Raw genomic sequence first — 20,808 nt, 5'->3', positions numbered from 1 at the left:
TGAAAGACAAAAAACAGCTTTAATCAGGGTTAGTGGTAAATTGAAATCAATACTAACAGGACTGCTTGTGGAGCGGATTGTGTATTGGACAAGCACTGTGCTCTGTTCAAGGCAGTTTAACGGTACTTCATGTGAGATGTACACTTTGTGTTTATTTGAATAGCTTGTCTCGACGTGGTCTGTTTTCAATGATGCTAATGAACAAGTTAAGCATAATTAATAAATTTCTGTGTGGAGTTTGCATGTTCTCCCCGTGTTCACCTGGGGTATCCTCCGTAAAAATATACCCCCACTAAAAACATGCAAGAAGATCACCACCTGACCAATGGTGACGGCGAAGATGGGTCCCCGGGCGCCGGTCTGGCTGCCCACCGCTCCTGGTCTGCCGCGGAGGAAGGACGACCAGGATGGGTCAAAAGCGGAAGTCAAATTTCACCTCCGTGTGCTGTGTGCATGTGTGTGTGACAATAAAGGGGAATGTCTCCCCCTGATTCTTCTTCTTCTTCTTCTTAAATGAGAGTTTTTATCAGGCTCTCTTCTGCCTCTCTTTTTCTTTCAGATATGTTTGAACCAGGTTCATTTCTACTTTTCCTCTCTTTGTTTCTGTTCATTTTTCCCACTTGCTTGTCATTTAAATGCAGAGACTTCATAATATAACGACAGAAAAAAAAATCTCGAGCACATCAAGGAGCAAATCATATAAATGGACTCGTGAGCCTGTGTCGTTTTCATTTGCCTAAATCTCTAATTCACAAGGTATTTTGTGTCCTGACTTTTCTCACAGGTGGTAAAATATGCAGTAGGCCTGAATATGCGAAAAATATGCCAAGATTGGGCAAAACTATGTGCACATTATGACATTCATGCAAAATGTATGGTTCATGTATATAATATTATGGGCAGTTTTTCCTCTTTCTCATTTAGTTCAGTGATGGGATCAGTTCAGATCAAGGCCATTATGCCTTAAGAACTTTGCCTTGTTAAATCCAGACATAGAGAAAGATGTAGCCTAGATGAAGGGGAGCAGGTTTGTTGGACCCATGCAGCTCCAACCGATTGTCAAGAATACATACAATATCATGTATTGTGAACTGAAAGTCAGAAAATCAGAGGATAACCCTAATGATGTCATACGGGTTATGTGGCAATGTTATCCGGTTTTTCTTGGTTTGGGCATAAGAGACAGAAAGCTTTTATTTCATGCAGTGTGGAGCAGCTCAGCCTCTGCTGCAGATACACATTTTGACCATTCTGTTATTATTCTATCTCTTGGGAACTGTATGTGAATGCACCTTTAACACAAAGGGATGCTTCAGATAAGATGCTCATTTTTTATAGTTTCTGATGCTTTAATCAAAAGAATAACAAATGTTTTGACAAAAAGGGAAACTTTCTTTGACGTAACATGGCAGCCTTTATTTTGCTTTTATCTGCTTTTGTAGATCCTCATTTAATTAGTCACTTTGACTGTGAAACAATCACAACGGCCGAGTAAAGATAAAACCAGTCTCCTGCTTTTGTTATGACCAGATTCCTTCTTATCATGGTCCTTTTAATGAACCCTACCATTTAGTGATGTATGTGCAACCCCTCGAGAAAACACCGGACATGACTGGAAGTTGATCAACCCCTTTCAAACGTTGACACGGTCACTTCAGTTGCGTCAAAGCACCCATTTTTGATGCTCGCGGCCCCCCTTGCTCGCGGGATGAATTGACCCACTGTTAAACAGACAGCCTCATGAGTCAGCCTCTATAGGAGTTGAATGCATTAACACGGTCCCTGATAGTGATGTTTGACCTCAACTCCCACTCACAATACACACAACATTCCTCCCACTGTGTGTGCACTCTGATTTTTGAAGGCCGATACGAATGCCAATATTTCTCATATACCGATGTCACATATGTTTGATTTGTACCATTTTCGTGAAAGGAAATTGGACTAAAATTATTGAATTCCTTTACGAGAATTTTAGGGAGCATCTATGATAGATACATACTGTATAATCAACCATATTTCATCAGATCCACATATCAGAAGCAGACATCAGTGTAATGCAGTCGGTATGATATATGCAGGTCAGCTTTGCTCAATCATGTGTGCACATTTTTGCATGTGAATACTGTATATACAGTTAACTAGCATGGGGCAGCAGTGGCCTAAAGGTTAGGCTGCTCGAATAAATCTGGGTCGGGAGGTGAAAGAGCAATACTTGACCCTCCCTCATCGTTGCTGTTGAGGTGCCCTTGAAAAAGGCCCTAAAATCTTACATAATAAAAACAAAACAACAGATATTTCAGTTAAGAATGATCTAACGTGTGAGACAGCACGATGGCAGAGAAGCTGAAGGACAGAAATAGAGAGAGGAGAGAAGGCTCATAGAGAGACTATATCTATGAGAGGACCTTCATCGGCGACCCTCGCGGTGCTGTCATTCCTGCAGTGTTGAGTCATGTGGGATGTTTCTTGGTAGTCTCTGGGCCCAGCAGCCCTTTTTTGGGAATGTCATGTTTTAACAACTCCAATGCCTTTTAATTCCCGCTTCTGAAAGTCTGTCTGGAAGTATTGGAATGTGTGTGAGGCAGCAGGCCAGACGCTAGTGTTTGGAAATAAACTGTCTGTCCAATCTGATTGGCCTCGTTCTCAGGGACGTGGGAGCAGCAAGTCTATGAATACACAACACACTCACACATGCGTGCACAAACATGGACGGGCACGCTTCCAAACACACCTCTCAAAAACTTTTCACCGCATTCCGGTTGCTTTTACACCCCAAAACCTGCACATGCGGCCTGCTTACACACACGTGAACGCAGATAAAACATTCTGAATTATGTTAAAACGCAGACTGTACAAAGACAACCCAATCTTTGGCCACAGGGATACACACACACACAACACATGTACACTAGTTGTAAACAAGCACCCTACATGTCACACACTGAGTAGAGATTGTGTGTGTGTTGAGATAGAGGCCAATGGAAAGGCTAATTCTTTGTTGTTAATATTATTCCCACAGCAGTGCTGATGAGTCTGATGGAATGGCTGTGATTCAACTGCAGGAGGCTCCTGGGAGACTGGTGGAGTTAATGGACCATGTGTGTTCATATTATCATCTGTTTGTGTGTGTGCATGTGCGCGGGCATGTGTGTATTTCAGTCTTAAAAGGAGGACCAGTGGAGGAGTCTGATGAAATAAGCTACAACAACATAAAAGGAATCTAATTGTTCCCTAAAGGCACAGTGTTAGGAAAGTGACAAGAATAATTCAAACCTCCCACATCCCACTGAAAGACTGGCAACAACTTAGAACAACTCTGATTGAAGATTACTGTTTTTTTTGTTTGATAAAAACAATGGAAAATGTTGAAAAATGGCTTGAGGAAAAGGATGTTTGGGAGAGAGGAGCTTTTTCTTGTCTGCAAGCTTGAAAATCTTGTGATATTTGAAATTAACATTGTATGACGACAAACCTTGACTTGCTGTTGATTTCAGACTCAGATAAGAAATAGAAGGAATTCCTGGCATATTTCACGCCAAGATTACAATAACAGCAGTGAATACTGTTGTTATACTCTGATAGAGCTCTGAGTTTTCTTAATGGACTGCTGAGCTTAAATAAGAACCTATCTGCCAGAAACTGCTTGTCACCATTTTGTAAGCTTTGATATCCTTGTGTAATGCATCATCTGTTCAACTTGTTTATCTCTGCAGGTTACAGCCTCAGAATGTATGACTGACAGTCAGCTTCTTAATTAAAGCTATTGTGGAAAAGATGCATCCTCATGTAGGCTTTAGAGGCATTAAAATTCTTAATAATGAAGCTGTAATATACAAAAATGAAGGTAGAGATGTTTCATGACTGGTCTCTAAAGCCAACGTCCAGACCAAGTGGCCTCTTGCTTTTTATAATGCTGTCCTATTTTCAGTCTGCATGTCTGCGAACACGGAGGTGGACTTTCTGGCTCGCATCCTCCATTCTCCTCTTTGCCTCATGTCCATAGATCAAGTCAGTTGACATGATGAGTTTCTCAAAGTGCTCCTTCTTCTTCTTCACAACACCACTACACAAGGCCAGTGTTTCCCTTACAAAACAGCTTCTTAGAAGGAAAGCACTTCAGTAATCCCTCATTGGGGAAATAGAATTTTTACACTGTTACTGTTACCTGAAATACACACATGCACACACAGGACCTATAAACAGTCTGCGATGCTCTACCATATTATGCAGCATTCATACCATCCAAAATAGTATGAATGCTGCATAAATTAAAACAGAATGCAATCATTTGCAAACAAACTGTGTTTACCGACAACAATTTTACAAAGTGCACCTGAGCCCGTGTTGTGATATCCTTAGAACAATCATGTGTTCACAAAGTGCTGAGGATGCCCCTTTCATACCCAATCATGATACCATCACCTGTTACCAATGAACCTGTGGAATGTTCCAAACAGGTGTTTTTGGAGCATTCCACATCTTTCCCAGTCTTTTGTTGCTCCTGCCTCAACGTGTTTGAAACGTGTTGCTGCATCAAATTCAGAATAAGCAGATATTTACAAAAATCAATCCTCAAGGGCGTCTCAGCAGTGCAAGGAGGTGAACTGGAAGCTCTCAAGCTAACAGGCCACACTCTGTCCCATGGTTCTGGCTGGACTTGAACTGCTCATCCTCTGGCTCTCAAGCCAAGTCCATATGGACCGAGCTACCCCAGGCTTGGCTTGGATGAAGTCCTCCCATTTCCTTACGGCCCACCAATTGGTTTTCCAAAGCTTTTGCAAGTCAGAACCAAAACCCTTCCAAATGTCTGAGCTTGAGACTGTTCACCAGCCATCAGTTTCTGATTCCAAGTACTACATGTCCATAAGAAGTCTGAAGTCTTTCCAGAGTCCCCTGTAGCTATGTATTTCCAGCAAAGCCCTAACACATGTTTTGGGTATACCAAGCCTGTATGACAGCCTCCCTAAATCTGATCCATCTCACCACCAGATGGAGATAAACTGACATCCAAGCCCTACGCTTCAGTTATATGTCCATAAGAAATGGCATAAGTACCCCAAAATGTACCCTTTAGGTTTAGGAGCATCTTAGTGTTTAAACATGGTGTTTTAATGGATAGGCTATGACTGCTGTGGAATAACAAGTGGAATAACACAAACCACCGAAGGTCACATCTGGGAGGTCATTTCACACCCTTCCAGATATCAGTTATTATCAGTATCAGCAAGATGAAAAAAAAAAACGAAAAGAAAACACTGATTATGCCTTTAAAGGACAATGCTGAACAGACTAATATCAGCCTAATCCAACTGGGGTGTTGCTTCCAAACCTCTATGAGGCCCATCAGAGCTCATATAAACACGCCAAACACATAACAACATGTTGGCATTGAACACACACAGAAACAGCTGTGTGTAAGTGTGAGTTTATGTGTATTGAATTCCTAATTTTCTCACATGTGGGCACCATACCTACTTTAATTTGGGTATCAGGCCTCTTGGCAAATACAACGTTAGCGTGAAAGCTGCAAGGACCTCTCTGATTACTTAGCCCAGGGAGAAGAATGAGCTTTTCACCAACGTACTAGTTCACAATGTAAGTATGAGATAAACAGAATGATGAGAGAGGAGGATTAGAGAATGGAAAAAAGTATGAACTCTGGAACAACCTGCCTGAGGAGTTTAGGCTTGCACAATCAGTACCTTTTCTCCAATCATTGATCAGAAGGATGTCTCATAAACTTGCTTTCATGTGTTCTACTTGGTTATTGCTTTGGCTAAAAAACAGCAGCAGCCACAGCTGCCCACCAGCACAAGAGGTCAGCCTGTCCTGGATGTTAAACAGCACTGTTGATGGCAGGCATGCTGAATGGATGGGTACCAATAGTTCTCTGCAGTGTTCATATTGCATCATGACTTTCAGGGGATTTGTCGGGATGGGAGTGTACTGTACACATGCACCCACCTAGAGAACAGGAACATTATTAACCAATTCAATGTTTTTTTTTTAAGTGTTCCCACTGAGAAACAATAAAAATAGCAACAAACAGTGGACGCTAACACTGGATAGCCCGAGGATGTTCAGCTGAAAGACTCCTGCATGATTGGCCACAGCAGGAACAGACAGCATTGTGTTTATTAGATTCAAATTATCAGATATTGTTATGGACAAATGAACACACACATTGACACGCACTTTACTATTAGCCTGCTATTTATTGCAGGAACCTAAATATGAGGAAAATAATCATTTGTATGGAAAAAACAAACAAACAGTGGTATCAAAAGCTAACACATTTTCAAGCTCCCACTAAATTTCCCAGATGAGGCTTTCTGGGGACCTTTTGAATCCTGTTTCTCCAGGTGAAGAGACGAACTCAAGGTCCCTCTGAACCACATTCCAGTCTAGTTTAACCAGAGATGACCACGTCCGAACAACTCAGTATGCAAGGACGTATCTTCATAAGGCATGATTTCATACATCACAATGTAAGTCAAATGCGTTTAACCTTCACCTCAGTGTCTTAGTCGCCTAACCCTAATCAGAGCTTAACCATAATTATTAGCATGTATGTTTTGTACAGTTGCATGATAAGTTATTTCATTCAAAATCAAATCAAATTAAACCCATGCTCGCAACTTACGATTTTGTCAAAATGTGGCAGCCAAAGTGGTCCACTTGTGGAGAAATATGTAACCAAACAGAGGGTCTATTCTCCTCCAGGACTGATTTGCATTTCCCTTGGTGTTAGCAACTGTGCTTCACAAACTCTTTTCCTCACTTACACATACAGAGACACACACATAGTGAGGGGTGTGCGTGGGCAGATAGAAAGGAGAGGAATCCCTGATAAGCCAGTCGCCTGGCGGAGGGCATAGAGAGAGGAATGGCAGCTATGTCGGGCATTCACAACACTGTGTGGTGTCACCAAACAAAGCCTTCCCTTCTCCCGCCTGTCAAAGACACCATTGTGGCGTGAGGAGAGAGCCTTTATATCACACACACATTCCACGCATGCTGCCCCCCCAACTACACACATTCATAAGCACACACACACACACACACACACACACACACACACACACACACAAATTAAAAAACCTACCACGCAAACCTACATAAATAAATAAAGATGCAAACAAAAATAGCATTATAAGCGCTCTCAATGTTTACTTGCAATATTAATAATACATACAGTATACATGCATGCAGTTATAAATACAAAAACTGTAAAATGGGTACAAACACACACACACACACACACACACACACGCACACACACACACAAAGGCACAACTATTCCATTAACATGCGTACATTTACATGTAGTAATTTAACCATTTGTAACATACATATATATATAAATTATCTCTCTTTCACTTTCATTTTTCTGACCTCTGGCTGGCTGTGTTGACAGGATGGAGACCTCCAGCAGAGAGGCTGGCATTCCCAGCATTTAGCCCCCAGTGAGAGTCACCTGTGAGGGGGTGGGAGGGAGGGGAAGCTCCCCTGCTCACTGGAAGTCTGGGAAGTTAATGACAGCTGACACACTCACTGGGGGGTTGACAGCGAGAGTGTATGAGGGTTGTTCCTGTAAGAGAGAGGGAAGTTGTCTGTGTGTGTGTGTGTGTGAGGGAGAGTAAGTGACTGTGTAAGCCTCTTCCTGTTGCTCTGACAAGCTCCTGACTGCTCCTGCCACCTCCACCTCAGCCACAAAGGACTCATGGGAAGGCGGACATGACAGGAGGGTGGGACTCCCATATGTCTCGTGTCTGACTTTGCAGAGTGACTCTACAAACACTTGTCAATCACTGTCAGGGCAGGATGAGAGCTACTGTACAGCTGAAGTGTGTGTGTTTGCATGTTTGAGATCTAGGAGGAGCAAAAGGAATCAGAGCTAGCGGTGAATGTTGAAGACTTGGTGTCGCAGTGCATTAAAGTGTGTAATGTGGCGGTGAGGGAGGAAGGCCTGTATGTTTGTCAGCATCAAAAAGAGAAGAACATTTGGTTTTTGGTGCTGAAGAGATGCTGCACCTTTTATTTTCAGATTCAGAAGTTCTCTCATTATGCTGCGGAAAATCCCCTTTAATCTCTCCACTGAAAACCACTCTGACATTATTTCCATTAGGCAGAATATTCTTTAAGGGTGATGCATGAAGGAAGGATCATAGGTGACAACACCAACTTAATAAAGATACTGGGAAGTCAAACTGCCTGAACATAAATATGCACATTACTTTATGTAATTTGGGCAATGTCCGTGCATGTGTGGAAAGGGGTGGGTGGGCAGCAGATACTGACAGGTTGAGATAATTTGGGGCTGGCTCTCCTGTCAGCCTCGCAGAGAGATTCCCAGCATGGGGGGTCATACTCACAGAGGAAGCTCCCAACTTACTTCACTTCCCCAGGTTACAGTGACAGGGCCTAGCAGGACTCTCGGCCTGGACAAGAAGCCCTGCTGAGGGGCTTACTGGCTGCGGGGTGCCTGGTTAGTTTGGTGGATAAAGACCTGGACAGTAGGGGCTGAGTACAAGGACAATAGAGAGACAGTAGAGGGACAGTAGGGGAGAAGGGAATTACCTGCCAATTAGGCAAAGTTAATGTGAAGAATGATGGGTGTCAACCTGTCAGAACCCGGGGAGGTGGGGGGATCAGCTGGATAAGTACCACGTTATCCCTCAGATTACACTCTCAGATGACATGATCACACGCACACACACACGCACACACAAACACTTTCAGTTTGCACGCCAATAAATTGCAATGTTATTGCAAATCTAATTTCCATTTGTAATTCCATCCATTTAAAATGATCCATTTAATCTTGCAGTCTGAACTTTTTAATTTTATTGTTTGGCCAAAAGCATAGTTTTATTATTATTGTTATTAAATTAAGTTAGAGAGGGAGAACAAATATGAAAATTCTTATTTAAGTTGGTCATTTTGGTCTGAAATCATCAAATATGGATATACTACTTTTTGTTGGACTTGTTTGGTCTCTTCGAGATAATCTTTATTGATATTATCAAAAACCTCAACAGTCATCTCTGTTAAAGTTGACATTTGTTAGTCATAAAAAGGTTGTGGAAATGCACAGACTGGTGTCAGAGCAGATGAAGTTGCAGAAATGTAAAATGTCAGCTATTTATTCCAACGACGGTCCTGAACCTTGTGAATTTTTCCACTCGTTTTTTTCCTTTTTGACTTCATAGTCCATTTAGAAATCTTTCAATAGTGGCAGGAATACAGACACCACAATCAAAATGTTTGCTTTAAAACACCCCATCAGTCCAGGCCTTGTTTACACATAAGCACCCCACTCTTAATTATCTGTGAAGGTCTTAACTGCATTTGGTACTGGTGCACAACATGTGCCTCCACTTCTCTCTCTGGAAACCATCCTTAAGTTGTTTTAATCCTCAGTGGAAACCTGGTGTCGGTGACAGCTTTAAAGTAAAACAGCTGTCTGGATGAATGGTACAGGAATGCCCCTTTGTGGCTCCGGTATGTGTGGTATGGTCATTATGGGCTGTATGGGACAGCAGCAGCAGGTAGGGTCACGTAATGCAGGCCGGGATGATTGACGGGCAGGTGGCAGAGCAAGGGATTCCCCACTGCTGAGTAATGTGTGCTTTCACTTCCTTTTCAGCTGATCTGGCACTTAAAATAGTCACAATATACATTAAGGATTTATTGGAACATTCTTGGCATTTCACAGATTCTCAGTGAAATGGTATTACAGTAATTTAATGCAGAGAACTGTCATCTGCAAAGTCTCTTTTTCTTCTGATTTATTTGCATTTTTAGATATTTTACAGACGTCTGCCATAAATATCTGCATTGATGGTTGAGTGTTTTTTGGAATATTTGACACATTTTTCATTCGAGTCATTGTAAAAGCATCACAGTAGTCTAGTAAAATTAATATAGTACCATCCCTCTAAATAAAATCCCTAAAAAACAGACAACTGTCTTTGAATTGTCCTCATGAAATAAGATTTCTGTCTGATTTTTCTCAAATGGGCAGCAAGACAGGACAGTGGTAGATTATTTTCTCTATGAACACTCGGCCCAATTACTAGACGAAGCATATGTAAGACAGAGAGTGTGTGTTTCATCATCTTATCATCGTCTCAATTTGCACTGCTTCATAGTTTATTGTGGCCTCTGACCTCCCTGTGGGTTTAAGAGACAAGTTCATTTAAAGCACCACTTAACTATTATACAGCTGCCGTTTGGTCAGCACATCATCAATTATCATTATTCATTTTGAGGCCTAAATGTTAAACTAAAGGCAGAGAGTAAGATTCTGTACAACATTAACATGGAGGGTTTGTGTTTTTATTAGGCTGATATTAGTTTGTCTGACCAGCAGATTTCTCATCAGTGTGTAATGAAGGAATTTGCAAACTTTCTCAGCTTTCTTATCAATTTCAATGTGTTAATCAATTAGACCAGCCAACCTGTGAAAAGTTTTATGTAGAATTTCCCTGCTTCCAGATGAATTTGCTATTGATTTAAACCAGCAATTTTGCTAAAATTTACTATTTCCCTTTTCATTACACCTTTAAGCCCCACACAATAAAATTAAAAGTTATTGTTTCCTGATCTGTGCCTTTAAGGAGCTGCTAATCCACCTCTAAGAGTGCCATACAGCTTCCACAGGAACGTTTTAACATCCTATAAAGGCTGAAATGTTGATTTTGTTGTCCCAGCTTGGAGTGACTAACTACTACTGTAACTGTTGGCAGTAAAAATAGTCCATTAGCTGCATTCCAGAAATAGCAGCATTGGCGTATAAAAAGTCATAGGAGTTGAATGGCTGCTCCCCTCGATGCAGGCAGAGCTGTAGCAGAGCAGCACATAGTGGAGACTGAGCAGGGGAAACAGGTGTTGGTTGCTAAATGTGCTTTCAGTGAGCAGAGGAATGACAGCTATGTACTGGCCTCTGTGGTTACTGGCACATTACCCAGAGTGGAGCTGACAGAAACAACCTACTGCTGCTGCTGCTGCTGCGGCTACTCTGGCCTTTATGAATGGAGCACCTTTCCCTCTGATGGGAGCAGAAATCTGAGTTCAGCAAACGGCAGCAAACAAGAGCAAGGAAAAAATATGGTCTTTTTGTATGCTGCGTGTATTCACTCACCCCAGCTGAGTGACTCCCAGTTGACTCCGTGCTCTTTTCCTGCAGTTAAAGTTCATAATTTTACAATTGAATCTCACTCTGTGGTGATATTTGGAGCCAGACCTTCTCCTGACCCCAGCTCCGCCAAAGAGTTACCTACTCCTGGTGGAATTTGTTTTCTACTCCTCATTTCGAAAGACTCATTGATTAACTGAAAATCCAAAAATCCATCTCCTGAAATCTGGCGACGGGAGACATCATCGTGCACCCTGGCTGCTCTGTGTGTGGGCAGGCAGAGGAATGTGGCTGGCCTGTGTTATGGGTGGATGTTCTTGCTGTACATTGTAAACAGGCGTAAATGTTGATCTTTTCCCGTGGTGTAAGTGTGTATTGAATTTTGATTTAACAGCCTGCCCTCGGCTGTTGGAGCTCCAACAGACCTCATGCTTGCCACGCTCAGGATCATGGACCTGTGCAAATATTCCCTCCCTCTTGCCATATGGGACTACACATATAAACACCAGCCGTACTGAAACTCTTACAAATGCCTATTTTTTGCCTCCGGTTCTAATTAAACATCCTGAAGTGATAAAAGTGAAGCAATACTGAGGGAATTGTTCAGTGCATTCCTTTTTCTGTGAGAGAGCAACACAGTGAGCAGCGCTGATGTCTGATGAAGGGTCTGATCCAAACCAACGCTGTCGAATCCTTTTCAAACTGAGTTACCTTTGCTGCTGCAGCTGTAGAGAAATGCAAAGGTCAGGCAAGTAAGAAATAAAGGCAAGAAACCAAACAAATCAACAGATCAATTTGAAAAAAGATTCTATTAAAGCCGTTGGAGTGATTTAAAGTCGCTCTAATCCATAGTTTTATATTCACAGTGGATCAGATGGCTACAGGTGAAAGGCAGGAACTGATCATCAGACTCTACAGTTCACCTCGTTTTACCATCTTTCAGCAAATTGTTTTGATTTTCTGGCTCTGCTCTTGTGGTTCAGTCACTCAGCAGCAGCTGGCAGCTGTTTTCAGGGAAAAACTCAATAATACCCAAAGAAAAAAAAAATCTACAACAGCTTTCATGACCCAAACTAGAAGCTTAGTTTGCATAACTTGGCTGTTATGATTAGTGACACGGTCCAACAGCAGTGAGTGTTCTATGTGCTGTATGTGATCCTGAGGGGCAACGCTTCCTGAGAGTAGGGAATGGGTTTGGGGAAAAAAAAGCATATTACATTCTAATCACCATTAACATCACAAGTATAAACCTAATTAAGCATTTGCAAATAATCATCGTCCACTTTCTATGTGCAGTTTTACTGACAGACTGGATTCATTTCTATCTGATGGTCAGTGGATCCAAATGCTGCAAAGGAGCTCGTGTCCATCACAGCCATTGTAACAAATGACTTCATCCAAATTATTGTGACGTTGTGCAAATGCGTTTGGAACTTAGCAGCTAAAAAGCCAGATATCTCTCTCAGGATGTTTACAGCTTGATGTGGTGACCCTGCATGACCAAAACATAGATTATTACAGCTTTCACAAATCTAGGCAACTGATTAAGTAGCTTAGTTTATTGAGCGAGTTGATGGTAAGTTCTAAAAATAAGAACCTGAAGTGCATGTTCATCTGGACATTTAGCTCCAGCTACCACTTCCAGTCATATAAAGAGCAGATGTGGCATATTTCCACACTCATCACAGCTTTTAAATGTATCATATTTTTCCTGTTCTCCATCCTCTCGTGAACCGTGACCCATTTTTCTCCACGGCATCATTATAACTTCATCCAATTTGAGTTAAATGAAATTAAATTGTAATGATCAAATGTAATCTAAATTTGATTAGAAAGCTTATAGAGACTTAATGTTGGTCCTGTTTGAATTTCCATTACATGATTTGTTCATCGGACTTGCAACATTAGTCATTTAATTTGCAGCTGAGATAAGACAGAGGAAGCTATTGATGCAATAATCATTGCTGTACTAATTCAAATAACACTCGAGAACCTGAACGTGAGGAACATCTGCTGATCCACTGGCTTCTCCTCCTCGTGGGTGTTCCTGGTGGTTCAGTAACAAGTAATCAGGTATCACTTAAAACAAAGAAGACTTGGCGAATCAAGCATAATCAGAAGGACAAGTGTTCTGTGACACTCCCAGCGCGCCTCATTAGGCCGCCCTTGTCAACACAAACACAGTGGTGAAAGCTGAGCCTTTCACTAATACCCCTAATACCCCTAATTCTCGCACGAGGAGGGAAAATTAGCTCTGATTACCACAGTGATTTGTAGGCGTGGAGCCGGCTCGTGGAAGTGAGAAAAAGACGTTTGAAGGGAAAAGGGAGGAGAAGGAAACGAGGAGAGATCTCTGTGTGCCTCTTTTACTCACCTTTTCCTCTCCTCTCCTCTCCAGCCTGATCTCTGTGTTCATACAGTTCTCTGTTCAGACAGCTGGTGTTGTGTTGCTGATTGTGAGACTAATCATCCGCTCAATTACTCTGGAATGTGGCCGTGTTATGACTGATCAGCTTTCCCTCCTTCACTCGCTCTTTGTTTTCATCTGTTTTCGTGGACTCTCTCCAGTTTGCTGCTCTCTTTCAACATCTCTTGTCTGTCCACCTTCCTCGGCACTAAATCCAGCGGCTGGTTAAAGACACACTGAATTGAAGGCCCGTCTTCTGCGCTACTTCTGAATGAAGACTCATTTTGAAATAATTGTAAATTAAACAGATAAGCACCAGGTTGGGGTCCAGAGGGCAGCAATGACAGGAAGCTCAGTCTGAACTGGGATCATGAAGGGCTCAAACGAGGTTCTCCAGGTCAGAGGAAAATGTGAATTCCAAAAAAATAAAAGAGAAAATACAATTATTTGCTCTCATTTCTTGAACTTAATGCAATTCCATGTTACAAAGAGGAAATAGATGTTGGTTACAAAACAGGCAATCACGGCGATGAGGAGATGAAGATCCAAAAGTCGTGATTGGCTCTGAGTTCATCCTTTCCTCATCTGGGGTCTTTTGTGCTTGGAAACATATGTGTGTGTGTGTGTGTGTGTGTGTGTGTGTGTGTGTGTGTGTCTGTGTGTGCGTGTGTGCGTACACAGGGCTTATAACTGGGTTTGCCGAACGTACATATGTAAGTCTAAGCTTGAAATAAAAGAATGAAATGTGTCCATTTGGAAAGATATAGCACGCTAACAATGACTGCAGTCATGAACTGAACATTGCCTGCTTGCAAAAGCACAATGTCATCAGTTATTGCTTTGAATATTTTACATATCAGCGCAAAGCATTGGCTGTTTAAACTTTAATTAAATGCTACACATGCAACATTTCCTAAATCTCTGACTGCCCCATTTTTAATAATTGACATATTAATTCCCTTCTATACAGCTTCCAGCTCTGTATTACTGTATCTTAGTGCTCTTCCTGCAGTGGAAGTGCCTGTGGTGATTCTCCAAGGCTGCCAGTGGGATGCCTGTTAGCATATAAGTACACTACATGCTGATGCAGAAGCTACATGCTAATGCTAATTAGAAGCTCTGAAGGAGAGGAGAGGACACACTTTGCTGGAAAAGCTTCTTATATCTCTCCATCTTTTCCCATTTTTCCTCTCGTCTCGTCTTGTTTTACTCTCTTATTCTTCCTTTGTGAGCTGTGGAAATCTCAGAAGCCTGATGTGTTTAAATACCCTGACTGAGGATGTAACAGTGAATTCCACAATGCAAATTATTCATAATACCCAAAAACGTGTGTTTGCTGACACATTTTCTGAATTAATTAATTCAATTAAAATGTAAATTACAGTCTATTATCTCGCTGCTGAAATGAACCAAAACAGGGAAAGCATGGTCATATCTTCACACATCAGCTGCAGCAAGCACAAGAGATAAACCCACAAGGATTTTTAGGAAGGGGTGCAGTGCTTGCTAGCATTGTTGCACTCTGTGTGACTTCAGCCTATGATGTTCCCAGGGAAGAGTAAAAGAGCGAGCAAAAGCCTCCCTCTGATTTATCTTACAACCCTGATTCCAAAAATGAGAATGTAAAACAGAAATAAAAACAGAATGCCGTCATTTGCAGATGAACTGAACTGTTTTACAGAGTGTTCCTGAGTCCATGCAGTAATATCCTTTATCCAATCATGTGTTCACAAAGTGGTGAACCTCGCTCCATCCTTGCTTGTGAACGACTGAGCCTTTCCAGGATGTCCCTCATACCCAATCATGACCTGTTATCAATGAACCTGTTTACCTGTGAAATGTTCCAAACAGGTGTTTTTGGAACATTTCACATCTTTCCCAGTCTTTTGTTGCTCCTGTCCCAACTTGTTTGAAACAATGTTGCTGCATCAAATTCAGAATATGCAGATATTTACAAGCAACTTACATGACCTTTGCAGAAGGTTGTACTGATCAGAGATAAATCAGATAAAAGTTCCCTGCCTGTGTGGGTTGGATCACACTGTTGCTCGATTCCCAATCGCATTTCAGTAAAATCTTATAATCAAGTCAACCTCTTCAACTCAATCCACTGAGTGGATGAGACATATTTTTGTTGATAATGAACAAAGTATAATCAAAGCGGATCATTAAATTGGCCTTTTCCCCTCAGGTTTTTCATTTCCGTGCGTCATGATTTGTTGATTCTTTGGATGGAAATGCAGCTGCTGAGGTCCAGATTTGAAGTTCTGCCGTTTAGTGGAGATGGAGAACGAGAGACGTGGGAGAGGAGGCTGGAATGTTAGTGGGCTGCTACTGCTGATCATACCACCTGGTCAGACCACTCACTACACACACACACACATGCACACACACACACACACACACACATGCACACACAGCCATGCTTGCACAAGCTCTCAGCCAGCTGTTGGTTATGTCAGGATGGGTACAAATAATGCTGGTCCTGGCACGGGACCGAGTCTGAAATATGTATTTAAAGCAGCTTGAATTTTTAATGCAGATCGCTCTGGACCTTCATTCAAACACTGATCTCTGGCCTGTTGGAGTGAAATGATTTTTAAATTTTATTTCATGTATAAGATCTTGATTTTAAGTAACAAGACGATGCCAGACCAACTTTAACTGTGGTAAATATTTCTGCGTGTGTCTGAGCAGTCTGCCACTCTCTGACAAACTTCCTGTCCAGACAGGAAATCCATTCTTTGGTGTGTGTTTGTAAGTCTGGCAGTGTGTGTGTGTGTTTTTACGTGTGTGTTTGTGTGGACACAGACAACAGACATGTCATGGTATCTTACAATAACTGTCTGTGGAATGCAACCCACTTCCCTTAGTACTACAACAGGTCGTCTAGTCCATAATGTACAATATATTGTTTAGCAGTGTTTGTACCAGAAACAAGTTATTGAAGGCTGCAACAAACAATAATGTCTGCGTTGTTATTTTGGAGCAACAGCCCAGATCCAGGTTAGTGTTAATGAATATGGTGTTGTAAAGATAAGTCAGCAGTTGTTGGAGGATGTTTGTACTGTAAAGAATAGAGACAAATCACAGTTGTTTCTTCATTTATTAATATTCAGGTTTGGTCATCAAACCATCTGAATATGAGGAGGTTTTATGCCACATCACATCAATTGTTGTTGCTAATAGTTATTTCTATAAGCTCTTTCAGTTAGTCAGTTTGCTCTCACAATGCGTAAGCTTCGAGAACAGCAAGAAATATTCCACCATTTGGATTTTAGAAAGGCAAAGCTTAAATTTTCCTGATTCTGCATCCTTTCATGGGATGAGTTATGAGTTGCATAACAATTTCATGCTTCTTAGGAGCAGGATTTTGAATGACTAAGCTGTCAGTACTAAACAGATTTTTACTTAAAATTTGGATTATATCCTCAATACCCTCTAGAATAAAGATTTAGCCAGAAGTGAATATTTTGCTTGAATTCTGCATATTTGTGGGCGGAAACTAGTAAACTGATGAATGAAAAAGAACCTTCATTTGCAAATACAGCTCAGCAATTTATTACTTAAACATACAGTACCAATATTTACACTACACAACCCGCAAAAGGAAAAATAGTGAAGTAGCATTCAGGCAAACATTTTAGCAGAGTTCATCCAGCAAACAAGAACTTAGCATGGCAAAACTGTACACACGCAAAAAACATTAACAGACGTAAACATTTACTGTACAAAACAAAATGTGGATCAAAATCAAGCTCTTGAAACAGAACCACTTGGTCTCACATTGCATGAAAGAAAACATGGTGTTTCGTGCCAACAGAGAAGGAGAGGCCTCCCATTCTTAAAGCTAGTAGTCTGTATCGTTCTTCAAGGGCTTTGACCTGCAGCCAAAGCACTGGATCGCTGTCTTTCAAGTCCAAAGCCTGAGTTCATATCCATAATAAGTTGTGTGGACAGTGCGGGACTCATAGCCAGAGCTACAATAAGCCATCTATCTACATTGTAAATTACAGTGCTGGTGTTGCAGCCGTACATCTGTAGAGCCACAGAGTAGGTCCTTTTTGGTGTGAATTGATATTCCTTCTTGTTCTCAGTACATCAGTTAGAACCAAACTGACGTCTTCGCTTTGGCCTGATCAAGAGCTGCAGGAGAGAAAGAAACAAGGTGAAATTACTTTTGTACATTAAGTTAGAACACACGAAGAGTTTGACAAAAGCCTGCAATTCAGTGCATGTACTGTGCCGATTAAACAATTTCCCCTCAGGGATCAAGAAAGTATTTCTGATTCTGATTCTGATTCTGATTTTTCTGTGGTATCTACCTGAGTCGTACACCTCCAAGGATCCATGGAGGGCCGAGGGAGTCCAGGTAACAGTGGTAGCAGTGATGGGGCTGTTGCTGCCGGGGTCCATCTCTGTCTTCACTCCCTCACTGTGTGGAGAACTCCCCGCGCTGGCCGTCGGCTGGTTCTGGTTCCGAACACCGGGCAGCAGCAGAGGATTAAACCTGGGATCCAACGTTGGGCTGTGTGTCGGGTATGAATGGAGCATGGGGTGGTGGTGCCGGGTGTGGATGTGGGGGTGAGGATGGTAGACATTGTGGACATTGGGGTAGCCACTTGTGCTCTGTGGGTTCAGGCTGTAGGTCCAGCTATCGGGGAGGGTCGCCGGGGGTGGGAGGCTGGCCTGGGAGAGCACGTGGTCTGCCCACAGAGCTCCATCTGGGTGGTTGAAGGAAACAGGACTGGAGGAGAAGTCGGGGTGGACCGAGACAGACACTGATGGGAGGCAAGAACCGGCCTGGGTTGGGTAGGTGTTGCTCCACACTGAGCTGCTCTGACCCTCAGAGAGACACCCAGCATCTGAAACAAACGCAACACAGTGACTTTAACACAGTGCCACAACAACAAATTCAGTGTTTATTGATTAGGAAAAAAAAAGATCAGGAAGTTTAACCAAACAAAAAGATTCACTGGAGAAAATGAAATTTAAATCTTTCCATCGAATATCATTTAACCAAAGTTGCTCTAACCTTTCCACAAGCCAGCGGGGGCTGAGGCCGGCGGCTGAGTCACTCTGATCGGCTTGGTCTCGCTGTTGAAGGTGCTGGACTGACTGAGAGCCCGGGAGAAGTGCTCATCCACAACGTCGCTGATGTCGCCTTGGAAGTAGGTAAACAAAACACACCGGGAGCTCAAGTACTCCGCCTCTGCCGGATGAGTACCATCCTTCAGCTCTGAATCGGATGTGGACCTCCGGCCTGATCCGACCCCTGGCGCCGCAGGAGCCTGCCGGAGGCCCTGATCTCTGGAAAGCATCCCTCTCAATCCTCCTTGCTGCTGCTGCTGCTGCTGCTGGTGCTCCGTACACTCCTGCATCTTACTGTAGACGCTCAGCCTTCTCTGGAGGAAGAGACAGAAAGAGATTAACTGTTAGATTCAACCAGGAAGAAATAGATTTTAATAAAATTGATTAGAGTTAGCATTTTAATAGAGCCTAAATGTTGTTTCAGAGGTTTCTATGGGTTTATTTCATGTCAAAATGCAGTTAAAAAAGAAATATTTACACTCATAACAGTGATTCTTTTCTCTGGGAGCAGTTGGGAGTTGTGTGAAAATGACTTTCCTTTTTCCCATACTGCATTCCAGCTATCTGAAAAGCTCAATGCGCTTCATCCACATTCCTGAGTGACTGACTGGCTGTCATTACATCACCGTTTGACCGCAGGATTAATAGTTCCGTGTCATTACGCCTGACCTGAGGTGAATGCCGAGCCTCAGACTGGAATTTAATCATTCAAAACTGAAATTGAAGTTAAGAGGTGTGTGCGAGGCGTAAAGAAAGTTTGAGGCGGTGTCCTGAGCAGAAGTCAGGCGATGTGGAAAACCCTTCTGGTCACGAAAATATTCCTGCAGTAACTTTGATGGAGGGCAGGTGATATTCTCCAATTTTATGGTAAACTTTATCCGCGAAGGTAGAAAAAAAAAAAGTGAAAAGAAGAAGTATGATGAACATCTCACCTGTTGTTGCTGGTGATGGTGGTTATAGTACGTCGCCTTGTACGCAGGGAGGTAGTGCGCTCCATAGCTTTGGTGGTACATCACATCCAGGCAACTCATAGCGACGGACCAGAGCGCGGAAAGAGAGAGAGAAAGTCGGAGGAGAGAAGCGCGCACAACACAGCCGAAGGGCGACTCTCCACTCCTGACACTTCAGACGGGCTGTATCCTTCGAGCCATCGGTGCCTCCATATATGCCCAAACGCATACAATGGCCATGTCGTCCAGTTTGCATACGGACAATGCGCCTCCCGCTGTGCGCTCCACCAGCACCACCCGGGGCCACAAAATGGATCAAAAACGCTATGAGACAAACACACTGTATCCTAAAAAACAAAGAAAGAAATAAAAAAAGAAACGTCTTCTCTGACAAGTTTTCAGGCCACTTCTGATTGGGTGAGTTTTCCTCTCCCTCCTTCTCTCTCTTTCTGTTTTGGAGGGGAGTTATATTTAGAGAGGGCTGGGGCCATTTACTCACGCCCACCGGGGAAGGGCCAGCATGGAGCAGTGGAGTTTAGCAAGGCACCAACACCAAAGGCAGGAGTCTGAGGTTCTAATCCCAGTGACGGCACTCATTCATGGAAAGTTTAATGTACTAATACTCCTGTGTTTTTAGAGACCCCTGACCTCAGTGGCCAGGATTTTGGACTCGAGTTCAGACTCCCCCTATACAAGAACATGAACAGACTCTTAATGTTGTTAAGATATTTGTATTTGTATTTGTATTTGTATTTGTATTTGTATTTGTATTTTATTTATTTATTTATTTATTTTAACATTGTACATATTCAGTTTTCTGCTAAATTATATTGTCTGTATGTTTTCTATCTCATCATGAAGGTTCTGTTTCAAAGTTATCTCCTTACATGCAGGAACAATATGAATCCTTTATTCATTCATTTATTTGATGGCCTACAAGCAATCAATATTTGAAATGATGAGTCAAAAAGTACTGCAACCACCCTATAAAATATCCATTAAGTGTTGTCGGATACACACTCCAGATTTTAATGAATCAGTTTCAATTAAAAGCTCTCTGAAGGTCATCTCTGAGCAACAGGTGCTGCTCAAAGTCAGGTGAACTTTAGTCTGTCAAAATCACCTTTAAAAGAAGTATTTCAATGTTTATCCCTGAAGTAAAGGTTAAAGGTGACAGAGAAAAGCAACAGATCCAAAATGTCCTTCGTATTAAAAAC

General features: G+C 42.2%; 1 protein-coding gene across 1 annotated transcript; it reads right to left on the bottom strand.

Moving 5' to 3' along the window:
* Positions 1-17,090: 17,090 nt before the first annotated feature.
* vgll3 (vestigial-like family member 3) lies at positions 17,091-19,913 on the bottom strand. Its single transcript, XM_076747399.1, has 4 exons — positions 19,574-19,913; positions 18,586-18,955; positions 17,876-18,415; positions 17,091-17,696 (listed from the first exon to the last, which is right to left on the bottom strand). Exons 1-4 carry the CDS (start codon positions 19,670-19,672, stop codon positions 17,656-17,658), a joined length of 1,050 nt encoding a protein of 349 aa, XP_076603514.1. The 5' UTR covers positions 19,673-19,913; the 3' UTR covers positions 17,091-17,655.
* Positions 19,914-20,808: the final 895 nt, after the last annotated feature.

The sequence above is a fragment of the Chaetodon auriga genome, chromosome 13, assembly GCF_051107435.1.
Source record: "Chaetodon auriga isolate fChaAug3 chromosome 13, fChaAug3.hap1, whole genome shotgun sequence".
Classification (NCBI taxonomy): Eukaryota; Metazoa; Chordata; class Actinopteri; order Chaetodontiformes; family Chaetodontidae; genus Chaetodon; species Chaetodon auriga.
The sequence above is the reverse complement of the archived record's forward strand: the minus strand, read 5'-3'. Positions and strand labels throughout refer to the sequence as shown.